This window comes from Vipera berus (assembly GCF_964194415.1).
Source record: "Vipera berus genome assembly, chromosome: 5".
Lineage (NCBI taxonomy): Eukaryota > Metazoa > Chordata > Lepidosauria > Squamata > Viperidae > Vipera > Vipera berus.
This window is the reverse complement of record NC_138207.1, coordinates 6563248-6580568: the sequence shown is the minus strand read 5'-3', so window position 1 is coordinate 6580568 and position 17321 is coordinate 6563248. Positions and strand designations below refer to the sequence as shown.

The 17321-nt window shown below is 45.0% G+C and overlaps 1 protein-coding gene across 1 annotated transcript in view; it reads left to right on the top strand.

The window, feature by feature from the left end:
- The window catches only part of LOC308668901 (cytochrome P450 2J2-like), a gene marked incomplete at both ends in the record, with an annotated part of 55670 nt that extends 39408 nt beyond the window's left edge, over positions 1 to 16262 (top strand). Inside the window, 3 exons of the mRNA XM_081329168.1 lie at positions 637 to 824; positions 945 to 1086; positions 16078 to 16262. Coding sequence (XP_081185294.1) covers positions 637 to 824; positions 945 to 1086; positions 16078 to 16262 — 515 coding nt within the window. The remainder of the gene's footprint in view (positions 1 to 636; positions 825 to 944; positions 1087 to 16077) is intronic.
- Positions 16263 to 17321: the final 1059 nt, after the last annotated feature.

Here is a 17321-nt window from a genome sequence, read left to right as displayed (position 1 = left end):
GAAAGGGTTGAAGGGCTGGAAGCCATGTCAAAGAGTTTGTGCTGAATCAACAGCTTGCATGAATATTCTGAACCTGTTTGGACTGGATATGATCAGAGCCCAGGAAATGCATTTTCAATCTGCTCTCCTTCATAATATTTTTTTAAAAGGATGGGATTACATTTAATGCCCTAAAGCAGGGGTGTCAAACTCAATTTCATTGAGGGCCGCATCAGCATTGCGGTTGCCCTCAGGGGGCCAGGTGGGTATGGCCAGGGTGGGTGTGGCCTACTGGGTGGGCGTGGCTAGAGTGCGTATGGCCTACTTGGTGGGCATGGCCAGCTCTACATCATTTGTGTCAAGGGTGCCTCTGGAGGCCTGGGCAGCAGTGGGACAGATCTGAGGGTCTCTGGCAGGAGGAGGGTCTCTGGGCCAGGGCCAAGGCAGGGGGCCGTTCCCTCCCTGTTCCCAGGATGGCTTTGCGGGCCGCATGAAACCACTTCGCAGGCCGCATCTGGCCCCCAGGCCTTGCGTTTAACATGTCTGCCCTAAAGGCTATTCTATGTCCTAAAGTTCTGTTAAGGATTAGAATACAGAAACGAGTAAATGAAACATAATAATGAGAATGAGGCTTCTATTTCTATTGTTTTTTTCTAGAGAAAGTCCAGAAGGAGATTGAAGAAGCCTTTAGTTCTTCGGCTTCAATTTCCTATCAGGATCGGAAGAAGCTGCACTACACCAATGCCGTGATCCATGAAATGCAGCGTTTCAAAAGTGTCTTGCTATTTGGGCTTCCCAGGCAAAGTACAAAGGATGTTATGATGAAGGGTTACCACATTCCAAAGGTGAGAAATGCTAAGAAGAGCCACTGCTCTCAGAAACTGCTTTGGAAATGAATAAATATGGGCCTATCAAGACAAGCTAAAACCAAACATTTCATCAATATTGTTTGAATATTTTTGCAGGGGACCATTATTTTGCCAGATCTGCGCTCTGTTCTTCTTGACCCTGAACAATGGGAGACACCTGAAGAATTCAACCCAAATCACTTTTTAGATAAGGATGGGAAGTTCATTAAACGAGAAGAGTTTCTGTCCTTTGGAATAGGTACGTACATGAGCCCAAAGCAGTTTATCACTTATAGCTTCTGACCACCCCCATCACTGTGTTATTCTGAGTAGAAAATCCATGAATCTCTATTCCTTCTACTTTCAAAACCATGAGAGTCAGAAATTCCTCTTAGGCTACAAAGTTTAAAGTAGAAAGAAATACTAATTATATTTAGATAGTAATCAGTAGAGCTTTGCACAATTATCTCTGTTATTTGGGAGAGAATCATTAGCTAAATCCAAAGAAAGCAAGCCTACTTTTAGCTTCTTAATGATGGATCTGCATCGCAGAGTTTTCATCCTAGATGCATTAAACTCCGTGTTTTTAATGGCTGCAGAGCTCCCCCTATAACAGTGTTTTCATCCTGTCTGGTACTGTTTGTACACCAATGAATCTTTCTCTATTGCTGGTGCTGATAACAAAGGGCGTAAAAGGCAAAGCTTCAGTTATGATAGATGTTAAGTTGTGGGCTCTGGTGAGCAGGAAGGAAGACACAAGGCTCAGTATAGAGAAACTCATTCTTTATTCTCGCTGGAACTGTACTTGACTTTGGGCCGCACCCGGCCACAATATATAGCCTAGCCCTACGGAAGCAGCCAATAGGATTGAACCCGCGCTTGCCACCTGGGGCTGACCAATTGCAGGACGGGAGACGGCCTGTCTGCGTTTCTTGGAAACCGATAGCTCTCCATCAATGCACATGGTGTGGTACCACAAGCCCAATACATAGCACCCCTCCCTCCTAAGATCAGGCTATAATCCCCTTAATAAGCTTGGCAACAGTCAAGACTTATGAATCACTCCCAACAACCAAAATAACATAATAACAAAAAATACAAATTAATAAGTAATAATGCTTATAAATTCAAGGTGGCTAGAATGACATTATGTGACCTTTACAGATGTGCCATTATAGTAGGGACTACAATAAGATTATACAACGGCTAAATGGCTTGCCATAGCAGTAAGGACTACAATGAGATTAAACAATGTAGCAGTGAACATGCTTATAAGTAGTACAGACAGTTTCAAAAGGCCCTCGATTTCTGTAGGTAGTGGTACACTTGTCACAACACTATGCATCACTTTATTTTACAATATAGTCAGAGAGATATACTGGAGGTTTGTGTGTCCTGGAGGAATGCCTTAGAGTTCCCCTCACTTTGTGGTCTACCAGCTTACCCAGTGGGCTGGGTAGACCCATGTCCCCTTGTGCTCCATTGTTCAGGGTGATTGAAACGCTCTGGTTGGCCTCACCAGGTTGGCCCACCCCAGAGTCAGTCTGTTCTGCAGAGTAGGCACAGCGGTTGCTGAGATTTGGCTGGCTCGCCTGGTCAGGGGTCCCATGTTGCACTTCTGAGCTTCCTGGTTCTTCCTTGGAATCAACTTCTGCTGAGAAGGGAAAACCCTGGTGGTTCTGGTGTGGGCTGGCTTGGGTACCAGTTTGAGGATCTCGGGAGGGACTTATGCCACTGTCCTCACTTAGTGACTATTCTGGAAACCTCTTTCTGAGTTGGCCGATGTGTCTTCTGACCAGTCGCCCTCCTTCCAACCCCACTTCATAAGATAGGTGGTCCAGATGCCTTGGTTACTTGAGCAGGAACCCATAAATTCCCTGGCCCATAGTTTCTGTCCCAAACCCAATCGCCCATTTGCAGCCCCTTCAGGGGTTTTGGCCTAGAGGCTTCTGATGCCACTCTGTCTGGATGCAACCTGTCCAGTTTAGTAATTAAACGTCTTCCCCAATGTAGCTCAGCAGGACTTTTACCTGTAGCAGTGCAGGGCATAGAATGCTGGCAGAGCAAAACATCTGCCAATCTGTGATGCCAGTCACCTGTGATGATACGCTTGAGTGCCTCCTTCATTGTCCTCACCATGCGTTCAGCTTGTCCATTCAAAGAAGGATGAAATGGTGCAGACATAGCATGTCTGATGAGGTTAGCCCTCAGAAAAGCCTGAAACTCCGCAGCAGTGACTTGAACCCCATTATTAGAAACTAAAATGTCAGGCAACCCATGTGTTGCAAAGATTTTTCTCAGCACCTGGATGGTCCTAGCAGTAGTCATATTAGGAACTGGAACTACTTCCAGCCATTTCGAATGGCTATCCACAACTATCAGGAAAAGCTGTCCTTGAAAAGGTCCAGTGTAATCTATGTGAATCCGGGACCAGCGGGTATGCGTTTCTTCCCACCTATGAACTGGGGCCTGAGGCATTTCAAGCCTAGATTGCTGGCATATAGAGCAACCATGAACTTGATCCTCTACAGCCTTATCCAGGCCAGGCCACCAAAGGTAGCTTCTAGCTAAGGCTTTCATTCTTACAATGCCTGGATGGCCTTCATGTAAAAAGTGCAAGACTGTCCCTCAATGAAGTTGGAATTATGGCTCTGTTGCCCCATAATATGCAGCCCTTGTGTGCAGACAACTCATGTCTCCTGACAAAATAACTTTGAAATTCAGAGCCTGGACTTTTTTCCAACCAACCCATGTATACCCATGACAACACTCTGCTCAGAATTTTATCTGTGGCAGTTTCAGCAGCAATATCTCTTGCATGGAGGGGAAACTCAGGTAAGTCCTGAAAGGACAATATGTTAGCAGCAGGAGCTGGATCAGGATCCATTAGTGGCAGTGGTAGTCTGCTGAGGACATCCGCATGGCCCATTTCCTTCCCTGGTTTATGAATTAACTTAAAATTGTATGCAGACAAAAATATAGACCATCTCAGCACTCTGGGGGAAAGTATGTGGGGAGTTTGTTTGTCTGTTGTGAAGAACCCCAAAATAGGTTTGTGATCAGTGTAGACAGTGAAATACCTGCCATATAAATAATCATGGAATTTCTTAACTCCAGCCACTATGGCCAAGGCTTCTTTATCAATCTGTGCATAATTGTGTTCAGCAGAAGATAAAGTCCTAGAATAAAACGCAATAGGAACCTGTTTCCCATTTTTCTCTATGTGGCTTAAGACTGCCCCCACCCCATAGGGAAATGCATCACATGCAAGAGATACAGGTTTAGACACTATGTAATGAGTTACAGTGGACTTTTCTGATAGAAGGGCTTTCAGATCCTGGAATTTTTTTGTGCATGTTAGTTCATTTCCAAGGGGCTTTTTTTTATCAAGCAGCCTGTGGAGGTTCTCTGCTATCGCAGCCTTATGAGTTAAGAATGTGTGATAAAAATTTAGGAGGCCCAGAAATGCTTGCAGCTCTCCCTTTGAATTTGGCCTTGGAGCCATTTTGATGGCCTTCACTTTTGAATCAGCAGGGCGAATTCCATTAGCATCGATAGGAACCCCAAGAATTCCGTTGATGAGATCCCAATGCTACATTTGTTTTTCTTCAATTTGAGGCCTGCATTGCAGAGCCTCTGCAAAACAGCCCTGAACATATTGGCCAACACTTCTGGGGATTCTCTGGCAATGAGAACATCATAAAAATAGGGGCAGACACCCTGAATACCCTTAAGTGTACCTTCCATAATCCCTTGGAAAATACCCGGTGCACTGACTCCAAACTGTAAGCGTTTGACTTTGAATGCCCCTTTGTGAGTTACTATTGTTTGAACCGCGGCTGTGGCCTCATCAACCGGCAATTGCTGATACACCTGTGCTAAATCAAGTTTAGGAAAAATGGTGCCCCCTTGCAAAGAGGATAAAATATGGCTGACTACAGGAACCGGGTAAGCATGTTGATTTAGGGCCTTATTTAATGTGTACTTATTATCTGCACAAATGCAAACTTCTCTGTTGGACTTCAAAGGGGTGACAATAGGAGTTTCCCACTTCCCACCATCAACAGGCTGTAATATGCCCTGTTCTACTAGCTTATTGATTTCGGAATCGATTTTGTGCTTTAGGGCAAAAGGAACCCTGCGAGGCTTAATTCTAATAGGCACAATGTTAGGATCTAACTTAAAAGAAATTGGTGGGCCCGTGTAAGTCCCCAGGGTTGACTCAAAAACATCTGCGTATTCCTTGCAAACAGTCATGAGTTCTGCTGTTTGTGTCCGATTAATGCCTGTAATTTGAATGCCTAAAGCATCAAACCAATCAAGTCCAATAAGACTCGTTCTTTGGCCCTCTACTACTATTACATCCAGGTACCCCCCAAACTCTTTAAATTTTACCGATAATGTGGCTTCCCCATTAACTTTTAACATGAGCATTCTGAAAATCCATTAAAATAATATGTGAAGGCCTTAGTTTAGCCCAATTGTTACTGCGCCTGCATACAAAGTTGAATGTGTCTTGCGAAATGATTGATACTGCTGAGTCGGAGTCCATCTTACATGGAACTCCTTGTAGCTCTACTGAGAGTTTGAGTTTAGGCTTGAGGGGGTGATGAGCTCCAGTGTGGCAAATGCTTCTCCGGCTTCTCAAGAACCCCACACTAACTGGACCCTGGGCCCCAGTACCTCTCCTAGTCGGTTCTTCCAACTGGTGTTTGGGTGGTCTGTCTCTCTGGCGTGCTCTGCAAACCATTGCAATGTGGCCGGTCCTTCCGCAAGCTCTACACATGGCCAAGCAAAATCTGCAATTGGCGTGAAGATGGTTGCCTCTGCACCCCTTATATCTAGGCAAAAGAACTGCCTTGTAATTGTTCTCCTATTGGTGGTTGCCTTGGTTTTGCGAATTTGGTTGTCTTTGGAGCTTGTTGATTTCGGGTTCTTCATCTTCTGACAATTCACCGATGCATTTGGTGACTTTGAGATGGACAAAATCTTCACCTTTTGAAGATTTGGTGGGCTGCAGTCTGCAGTGCACCCCCGCGGCTTCATCGGCCATGACCTCATCCTGTGCCTTGGAGAATGTGAGATTGGGTCTAGCAAACAGTCTCTGCTGAAGAATTCTATCTCGAAGGCCACAGAGTGGCTGCTTTTAGGCCTTCCTCTGCAATTTGGTTTGCTCATACATAGTTCTCCACTTGTGAGAGGTAAGACGGCCAGTCTTCTGTATGTTTTACATCGAACTCTCTGAGTTTGCCGACCTTTAGCATCTTCCTTGATTCCTGCATTCTTGGATCCTGCTACCTAGGCTCAGGGAATACGTCCACTGAGCACACAGCTGCTAGTATGGCTTTACTAGCTGGCCTAGGGGGGGGGGAGAGCCTCTTCCCTCCAGTGTGTATTGCCGACCCCTCGTTGACATCAGCCCCTTTAAATGGTGAAACAGGATCCCACCTTCATCACCACTGTTAAGTCGTGGGCTCTGGTGAGCAGGAAGGAAGACACAAGGCTGAGTACAGAGGAACTCATTCTTTATTGTCGCTGGAACTGTACTTGAACTTGGGCCGCACCTGGCCACAATATATAGCCTAGCCCTACGGAAGCAGCCAATAGGATTCAACCTGTGCTTGCCACCTGGGGCTGACCAATTGCAGGACCAGAGATGGCCTGTCTGGGTTTCTGGGAAACCTTTAGCTCTCCATTAACGGATGTGGTATGGTACCACAAGCCCAATACATAACAATAGATATGAAAAAATATTTTTGTCTCCCAAAACTCAGGTCCTCTTACCGAAACATACAGTCCCAATGAACCACACCAGCCAGTTGGAAAGGAAAAAAACCTTTTTTATAGTTTATAGTTTATTATATTTGTATACCGCCCTTCTCCCGAAGGACTCAGGGCAGTGAACAGGGCACATATAAAATACAAGGTACAAAAGTTAAAAAGAGAATTAAATACAGAGCCCAAGCTAAAACAATAACTGCTCCTTGGTGGAGCAGTGGGCTAATGCCTCCTTAAGTAACACCAGCTGCCTGCAATTAGTGCAGGTTCGCATCCCACCAGGCTCAAGGTTGACTCAGCCTTCCATCCTTCCGAGGTAGGTAAAATGAGGACCCAGATTGTTGGGGGCAATTAAGCTGACTTTGTAATAATGCCGCTTAGGGGGTGTGTGAAAGCCCTAATAAGCAGGCATATACATAGAATGAAGGCTACTGCTAAGCTTGTAAGCCGCCCTGAGTCTTCGGAGAAGGGCGGGATATAAATGGAATTAAAATAAAAAATAAAAAAAATAATGTAAAAAACCACAATAAAAAACCCCAACACATCCCCCATCAGGCCAGGCCGGCTTGTTCAAATAAATAGGTCTTCAGATCGGGTCGGAAGGAGCGAAGGTCGGGCGCCGTCCGGAGCTCAACCGGCAACCGATTCCATAAGTCCGGGGCGCCCACAGAGAAGGACCTCCCCTTGGGGGCCACTAGACAACATTCTCTGACCGGTGGCACCCTGAGGAGGCCCTCTCTGTGGGAACGCACAGGGCGTAGGGAAGTTGACGCCGGCAGCAGGTGATCCCTGAGGTACTCCGGACCCATGCCATGTAGGGCCTTGAAAACCATTACCAAAACCTTGAATCTCACTCAGAAGACAACTGGCAGCCAATGCAGCTCGCGGAGCAGAGGTGTAATATGGGAGTATCGGGAGACTCCCAACACAACTCTCGTGGCTGCATTCTGTACCAGTTGGAGCCTCCGAGTGGTCCTCAAGGGAAGCCCCATGTAGAGAGTGTTGAAGTAGTCCAAACGAGAGGTCACGAGCGCATGAGTGACCGTACACAGGGCATCCCGGTCTAGATAGGGCCGCAACTGGTGCACCAGGTGAACCTGGGCGAAGGCCCCCCTAATCACAGCCACTATAAGGTCTTCCAAAGTAAGCCGTGAATCTAGGAGGACTCCCAAGTTGCGAGCCCTATCTACGGGGGGGTAATAGCTCACCCCCCATGGAAAGAGATGGAATATTCTGAATATTCCGGTATGCTGGTATGCACAGCCACTCAGTCTTGTCGGGGTTGAGTTGAAGTCTGTTCCTCCCCATCCAGACCCAAACCGCTTCCAGGCAACGGGACATCACGTCGAGGGCATCACTGGGGTGGTTTGGGGTCGAAATGAAAAGCTGGGTATCATCAGCATACTGATGATACCCAACTCCAAAACCACGAATGATCTCACCCAGCGGTTTCATGTAGATGTTGAACAGGAGAGGTGAGAGGACCGATCCCTGAGGAACTCCACAAACGAGAGACCTCGAGGTTGACCTCTGCCCCCCTGCCAACACCGACTGCGAACGTCCCAGGAGATAGGAGGAGAACCACTGAAAAACAATGCCTCCCACTCCCAATCCCCTGAGACGCCGCAGCAGGATACCATGGTCGATGTTTTATATGTTAATAAAAGGTCTACCCAGAAGCAAGTTCTGAATGGGCACACCTCTGCTTGGTGTGGACCCCCTTTTATGCAATTTTGAAAAGCATACATTGCCATGATGCCAATCATGGAAATACATATCATGGTAAAATAATCATTAAAAGCAGCATACATCTTGCTTACATCTTCAGGGTCATAGTAAGACAGTTTTAATTAATCAATATGTCATCCACCTTATAATAAAATGAGTTTGGGTTGCTTAGTTCAGCTAAAGCTCTTCGATCCTGAGTCAAGATTGACTCAGCCTTCCATCCTTCTGAGGTCAGTAAAATGAGAACCCTGATTGTTGGGGGCAATATGCTGACAATGTAAATCGCTCAGAAGAATGTGGTAAAGCCCTATGGAGTGGTATATAACTCTAACCACTATTATAATTGCTATTGCTAAAGGTTACATGTTAAAGGTTACAAGGTAGTCTAAGACTTTATCAATATCACCAATAGTGTTCCTCCTTACTATAAACCTTCCTATGCAATTTGGTATCCTGCTCCTGTCCATCACCTTTATGGTCAGTGATTTTTGAGCAAGAAATAGATGTTGTTTTTGTTGTTGTTGTTAGTTGTGAAGTCGTGTCCGACCCATCACGACCCCATGGACAACGTTCCTCCAGGTCTTTCTGTCCTCTACCATCTTCTGGAGTTCACTTAAGCTCATACCTACTGCTTCAGTGACTCCATCTAGCCACATTATTCTCTGTCGTCCCCTTTTTCTCTTGCCCTCAATCTTTCTCAGCATTAGGCTCCTCCCCAGTGAGTCATTTCTTCTCAATAGGTGGCCAAAGTATTTGAGTTCAACTTCAGGATCTGGCCTTCTAAAGAGCAGTCAGCATTGATCTCCTCTAGGACTGACCAGTTTGATCGCTTTGCAGTCCAAGGGACTCACAGGAGTCTTCTCCAGCACCGTAGTTCAAAGGCCTCAATTCTTTGGTGCTCAGCCATTCTTATGGTCCAACTTTCACAGCCATACATTGCAACTGGGAAGACCATAGCCTTGACTATACACACTTTTGCTGGCAGGGTTTTTAGTGTGCTGTCTAGATTTGCCATGGCTTTCCTCCCCTGGAGCAAGTGTCTTTTAATTTCTTGGCTACAGTCCCCATCTGCAGTGATCTTGGAGCCCAGGAAAATAAAATCTGTCACTACCTCCATTTCTTCCCCATCTATTTGCCAGGAATTGAGAGGGCCAGATGCCATGATCTTGGTTTTCTTAATGTTAAGTTTCAAGCCAACGTTTGCACTCTCCTTCTTCAACTGCAACAAGAGGCTCTTTAGTTCCTCTTCAGTTTCTGCCATTTGAGTGGTATCATCTGCATATCTTAGGTTGTTGATATTTCTCCCGGCAATCTTAATTCCAACTTTTGATTCATCTAGCCCTGCCTTTCTCATGATGTGCTCTGCATATAGGTTAAATAGGCAGGGCGACAGTATAAAGCCTTGCCGGACTCCTTTCCCAATTTTGAACCAATCTGTGGTTCTGTGTCCAGTTCTCACTGTTGCTTCTTGACCCAGATACAGGTTTCTCAAGAGACAAATAAGATGGTCTGGTACACCCATCTCTTTAAGAACTTGCCACAGTTTGTTGTGATCCACAAAATCAAAGGCTTTAACATAGTCAATGAAGCAGAAGTACAGTAGATGGTTTTTTTGGAACTCCCTAGATTTCTCCATGATCCAGCGTATGTTGGCAATTTGATCTCTAGTTCCTCTGCCTCTTCGAAATCCTGCCTGTACCTCTGGTAGTTCTCGATCCACTTATTGCTGGATTCTAGCTGTGGTAGGATTTTAAGCATAACTTTACTATCATGTGTAATGAGTGCAATGGTGCGATAGTTTGAACATTCTTTGGCACTGCCTTTCTTTGGAATTGGAATGTAAACTGATCTTTTCCAATCCTTTGGCCACTGTTGAGTTTTCCAAATTTGCTGTAAATTGAGTGTAACACTTTTACTGCATCGTCTTTTAAGAGTTTGAATAGCTCAGCTGGAATACTGTCATGTCCACTAGCTTTGTTGTAGCTCAGCTTTTCTAAGGCCCACCACTTCACATTCTAGGATGTCTGGCTCGAGGTCAGTGACCACCTCATTGTGATTATCAGGAACATTAAACTCATTCTTGTATAGTTCTTCTGTGTAGGGGGATCAAAAGGGAGGTGGAGAGGAAGAAGTCAATGACCATAAAGATTTGAAGTTCCTTTTTTTTTCTTTTTCCCACGAAAGGGTTGACACGAAGTAGAAGGATGGGGGCTGACCAAATCGGGTTGAGGGAAGGGGGGTTGAACTGGGTACCCTTTATAAAATTTCAATTTGTAAAACAATACTAAGTCCTGTCTTGTATTCCCACAACCAAGCATGTCCTAATAAAGATTCCTTTTGGACTAGAACTGACTCCAAATGTTTTTGTCTTCCTAAGACGTGGTTTGGGGTGGGTCCTGAGAGTAGACAGGACTTGCACTGGCAGTCCCCCGGTAAGGGGAGAACTCTTACCGGGGGAGTTTGCAACAAATACAATGTCTGGCGACGAAGCAAGAGAAGGGGGAAGCCCCATGGAGAGGGTGTCTTCCCCTCCGAATGGAATCCCAGAGCTGATGGGAAGAGTGGTGGAGCAGCATGACCGAAAGCCCCTGTGGTCGATGGGCGTTGGAAGGAAAAGTGAGTGGGAAAAGCCTTCGAGAGAAGTGACCCTGAGGCGGAGTGACCACCAACTGGACTGGAGGCAAGAGATGGAGAGCTCCCTGCATGCCAGTGAGGGGGAGCAGATCCTGGAAAAAGCCATTGATCTGATGAAAGCAACCCTGAGCTCACTAAGGGAGGAGAGGGCTGAAAAATGCAACTGAGGCAGCGCCTGAGGCTGCAACTGGAGAGGTAATGGAGGGGATACAGCACCTGAAATCCCGGGGCCGTCCAATAGAACAGGAGTCACTGCCTGAGCAGTACCCACACCCCCAGAATCCCAGACGGGGAGGAGAGAGACTGTCTGCGGTGCAGACAATGCTCCAGTCAAAGACTCCTACCCCTGGAAACAAAATTCATGGGGGAGCCATCACGATTGGGTTTTTTTTTAACCCAAGTCCTTAGCTATATGGAAGAATATGGATGGGACATCCCCAGTGACAAAACCCGCATCCGAATTGTGCAATCCGCCCTGGATGGACTGGCTGCAGACTGGGTGGTGAACCTACATGACTCCAACACGCCAGAACTCAACGATTTCAACCGGTTCATGGCATCCTTGAGGCGGCGTTTCGAAGATCCCCTGGCTGATCGTAAAGCCCGGGAGAGAATCAAAACAGTCAGGCAGGGCAGACGGCCGGTGGCTGAATACAATCAAGAATTCCGAGCCATTGCCAGCAAGCTGAACTGGCCAGAAGACATGCTCCTTAGCCATTTCAAAGACGGGCTAAACTATGACCTGTATGATGCTTGCCTGCCTTGAAGAGACCCACACCATCTCGATGACTGGTATGTCCTGGCAGAGGAGGGGGAGATAAACCTACTGAAGAGACACCGTCAGGGGAAACCATGGGGCCGCTCACCAACCAAGCCAACACATGAGATGGAGAACCCACCGCCCACAGCTAAAAATTAAACAGGCTGTTTCAAATGCGGGAGAGAGGGTCACCGCGCCACAGACTGCTGCTCAAAAAACCCCCAGCATAAAACAGAGTCATCACCCCCCAAGAAACTAGGGAAACCCCAAGGCAACCCAAAAGTATCTTCCATGAAGGGGAAAGGGGCTGTAGAGCCCACAATTCCTGCCAGGAACTGGGATTGGACTCCGGCCTACACCGCAGGGGCAGTGGACATCTCGGAAGACAGCTCAGAGGGAGAACCATTGGTAAGTTGACCCATTCCACCTATATTTAAGACAGTGGGGAAAGACAGGGAGGAGACAGCAGCAGTGGGGAAAGAGCAGGACTTACCAGAGATACCAGAGGAATACAGGGACCTTGCTGACATTTTCAGTGAGGAGCAGGCAGATGAGTTTCCCCCGCACCACCCCACAGACTGTGCCATAGAATTCAAACCTGGGGCAAAACTCCCAAAACCCAGGATGTATGCCATGAGCCCAAAAGAAATGGCAGAAATGGAAAGATTCATAAAGAAAAACTTAGAAAGAGGGTTCATCGAGCCTGCCAAACCCAAAGTGGCCGCCCCAGTCCTGTTCAGGGAGAAGAAAGATGGTTCTTTTCACTTTTGTGTTGATTATAGAAATCTGAACACAATTAGCCAATGTAATCTGTACCCTCTACCCCTAATGAAGGACATGCTATCCCACCTATTGAAAGGAAGGATTTTTACTAAACTATATCTGAGGGAAGCATATTAAAGTATTAGGATTAAGGAAGGAGATGAATGGAAGACTGCATTCAACTGCCCAATGGGGTGCTACCAATTCAAAGTATTGCCATTCGGACTGCAAGGGCCCTCCGCAGTCTTTATGCAATTAATTAATGACGTACTAAGGGAGCACCTATATAAGGGGATCCTGGTTTACCTGGACGACATTCTTATCTTCATGGAGACCAAAGAGGAACATATCAAACTAGTCAGAGCAGTCCTGAAAAAGTTGCGAGCTGCCCACTTATATGCTAAATTATCAAAGTGTGAATTCCATCAGGAAAAAATCGACTACCTGGGATATCGCATATCTCCAGAGGGCATCGAAATGGACCCTGAGAAAGTCAGGGCAGTATTAGAGTGGGCACCCCCCCACACACGGAAGCAATTGCAAAGTTTCCAGGGGTTTGCAAATTTCTACTGCCAATTCATCCCTGCGTTTGGCCAAATAGCCATGCCCCTGACAAACTTGTTAAAAATGAAGGGGGGGGGATGTGAAATCCAGACAGCCTCTAAAATGGACAATGGAATGTCAAGCATCATTTGAGAGGCTAAAGAGACTCTTTTCTGCTGAACCTGTACTAAAACACCCAGATCCCGACCAACCTTTTGTAATACAGGCAGATGCGAGCGATGTAGCAGTCAGGGCTGTATTATTACAGGAAAATGATGAGGGGATGTTGCAACCTTGCGCATATACATCCAGAAAACTCACGGAAACAGAACAACGGTGGCCAATATGGGAGAAGGAAGCGTTCTCATTAAGGTGGTTGTTATTAACATGGCGACAATTTTTGGAAGGGAATAAAATATCTTTCCAGATCTGGACAGACCACAAAAACTTAGAAGCACTAAAGACGCCCAGGAAACTCACTCCTAAGCAAGTCCACTGGTCCCAACACTTTCACCAATTCAATTTCACTCTCAAACACTTGCCGGGGGGAAGAACTTCCTGGCAGACGCATTATCTCGCATGCCCCAATATAACAGCACACGAGTAACTGACTTTAAACTACTTGTACCAGTACAACAACTGGCAGCACCAGTTACCACCAGGGCACAAGTAAAAATGAAGCCGGAAGTAAATAGCCAAACCAGAATAGAATTCCGAAAGTCCTTGGAAAGCGACGAATAGTTCCAGAAAAATAGACATGTGTTCACAATTAAAGATGGGTTACCTTGGGTGGGTGAGAAGTTACGTATACATACCTACCACCCAGAGGATCAATTTCATGCAACTGTGCCATGATATAAAATCAGCAGGACATTTTGGATTTGTAAAAACATTACACTTAACTAAAAGGCAATTTTGGTGGCCATCTATGAAAAAAGACATAGAAAGCTATGTGAGCAGTTGTCAAATTTGCTCAATGGCTAAGAGGTTGCAAGGGAAATCGCCAGGACTGTTACAACCGGTGGTGAATCCCTCGGCCCCATGGAAAGAAATAGCCATGGACTTTATCGTAGAACTACCAGAAAGCAACGGAAATACCGTAGTCTGGACCTTCACAGATCTGTTCTCTAAGCAAGTTCATTTCATACCTTGCCAAAAAATGCGAACTGCAAAAGCATTAGCAAAACCTTTTGTACAGCATATTTACAGAGTGCACGGGGCACCACTACGCATCATATCTGACAGAGAGGTGCAATTTACCTCAGCATTTTGGAAGGAATTCTTATCCCTGTTAGGAACTACCCAAGGATCGACATCTAGTCATCATCCTCAAGGTAACGGGCAATGTGAGAGATCTAATGCAGTACTTGAGCAATATTTAAGATGTTATGTACAGTTTCAGCAGAACAATTGGACAGACCTGCTGCCTTTTGCAGAAGTGGCATATAATAATGTAGTCCACTCCAGCACAGGTTACACTCCTTTTCAAGTAGCTACAGGCCAAAGCTTCAACCCCATACCTGAGCTAACCCAAAAAGAACCGGTAATTCCAGAACTAAAGGAATGGATCGCTCAATTACAATACACCTGGCCTATTGTCAGAAAAGTGTTAACAGATGCTAGACTAGCATACAAAACACAGGAAGACAGGAAAAGAGCCAATCCCACACCGTTCAAAGTGGGAGAGATGGTATATCTGTCCACAAAATACCTTAAATCACTCCAACCCTGCAAAAAACTAGGACCAAAATATATTGGACCTTTTCCTATTAAAAGAATCATAAACCCAGTAACAGTTGAAATAGGACTACCTAAAAATCTTAGACAAATACACCCAATCTTTCACTGCAGCCTAATAAAGAGAGAACAACAATCTCCCCTACGAACAAAAATCCCACCACCACCACCTCCCATCATGGTGGAAGGGGAACAACATTTTGAGTGAAAGAAATTTTGGATTCCAGGAAACATCACAGAACGACCCAATATTTAGTGGCTTGCAAATACCTCCCTTCCTCAGAAAACAAATGGGTCAGCAAATGCCACGTTAAAGCACCAAAGCTGCTTAAGAGATTTCATACAGAATATCCGAACAAACCGAGTTAACATTTATATAAGTTTTTTTTCTTTCTTTCTTTCCCTACAGATGGACATATCTTTCTTTTAAGGAGAGCGGGATGTCAGAATCCATTTATATCACATTCATAAATGTATATTTAAAACATTATTCCCCCCCATACGGATTCTGACATCTCCCGAGGAAGGAGGAGCATATGTGAATTCAGCCTGCCTAAAGTTATTTCAAAGACCAGGGAAACCTTTTGAACTAGGGGGATCAAAAGGGAGGGGGAGAGGAAGAAGGCAATAACCATAAAGATTCGAAGTTCCTTTTTTTTCTTTCTTTTTTCTTTCCCACAAAAGGGTTGACACAAAGTAGAAGGATGGGGGCTGACCAAATGGGGTTGAGGGAAGGGGGGGTTGAACTGAGTACCCTTTATAAAATTTCAATTTGTAAAACAATACTAAGTCCTGTCTTGTATTCCCACAACCAAGCATGTCCTAGTAAAGATTCCTTTTGGACTAGAACTGACTCCAAGAGTTTTTGTCTTCCTAAGACATGGTTTGGGGTGGGTCCTGACAGCTTTTATAGCCCTCTCTAAGTGGTTTACAGAATCAGCATATTGCCCCAAACAATCTGGGTCCTTGTTTTACCGACCTCGGAAGAATGGAAGGATGAGTTAATCTTGAGCCAGTCATAATCAAACTCCTGGCAGTTACCTGAGTTAGCTTCAGTACTGCATTCTAACCACTGCCCCACCAGGGCTCATAAACCTCTTTAACAAAGCAGTTTGACCAATGGCTAACCACGTCAATAGACTCAAAGCATTATCCCCCAAAGCTGTTCCTGTGTACTAAATAATGCGCTAACTAATAAGCAATACTAGAAGATAGGAAGATTCAATCTTCTTTGACGTTTCCTTACTGATGGGATAAATTCTAGAGAATTGATTATTATCCCCTTCATGCATGCTCTTATATCTACAGGTGAACGCATCTGTTTGGGAGAGCAGCTGGCAAGAATTGAGATCTTCATCTTTCTGACCAGCCTGTTGAGGGCCTTCAGCTTCCGGGTGCCTGAAGGAGTGAAACAACTAAATGAAGCCCCTATTGTAAATGTGGGAATCCATCCACACCCTTACAAACTGTGTGCTATTCCCACAAAGGCTTAAAACTAAATAGCATAAAAGGCATTAAATTATTACAGAGTAACTATTCAGTATGATAAATGTTTCCTATGTACCTATTGACTTAATATTGTGTTTTGCTTCTATTTACTCAATACTGAAACTTCTTCAACCTATTGCTGGGTTCACACAACATACCTAACAAGGTCAACCAATGACTAGGTTTGAAAAATGTGCTAACTATGCTTATCATGCTTTATCTTTCTTTCCTTTTAGGTACCAATAAAACATATTACTTTCCATTTATCTTTCATATCTTTTTCATTTTTACTAAATTTTGGCTATGGACCATGTTCCCCACTCTGTGCAAACCTCATAGACAGACCAAAAGGATGCCATGCGTGAAAGGTTGAAATGATGCTGAGAGAACTAACAGGCAAAGAAAGAGTGTAGCTCCCATCCACATCCCAGGGCAGAGCATCCACTAGAGCAACCAATCCATTTTTCATCCCACACTTAGAGCTGAACCTAGACTGGATCTAATTCTGTGCTTCATCTGAAGCCCTCTACAGCCTAATCACTTTGTCTATAACCTTCCCCAAATATTTTTGCCAGTACAGGTACTCCTCAACTTACAACAGTTCACTGAATGACCTTTCAACGTTACAACAGCCCTGAAAAATGAACTATGACCACTTTTTAAAGTTACGACCTTTGCAGCATCCCCATGATCCTGTGATCAAAATTCAGAACCTTGGCAAATGGTTCATGTTTATTACCACTGCTGTGTCCAAAAATCATGGGATCACTTTTTGCAATCTTCTGATGGGCAAAATCAATGGGGAAACCAAATTTGCTTTCATCTGGGTCACTAACTTATCAATTGCAGTGATTTATTTAACAAGCAAGGCAAGAAAAGTTGTTAAATGGGTCAAAACTCACTTAACAAATGTCTCACTTAACAACAAAAACTTTGGGATCACTTGTGACCATAAGTTGAGGATTATTTGTATTGCACCAGTTCTGCCAGTTTCTGGCAATTCCTCTACCAGAATTCTTATTCAAAATCTTCCTCTGAATCAATGCAAAGAAAGAGGCCCCTTG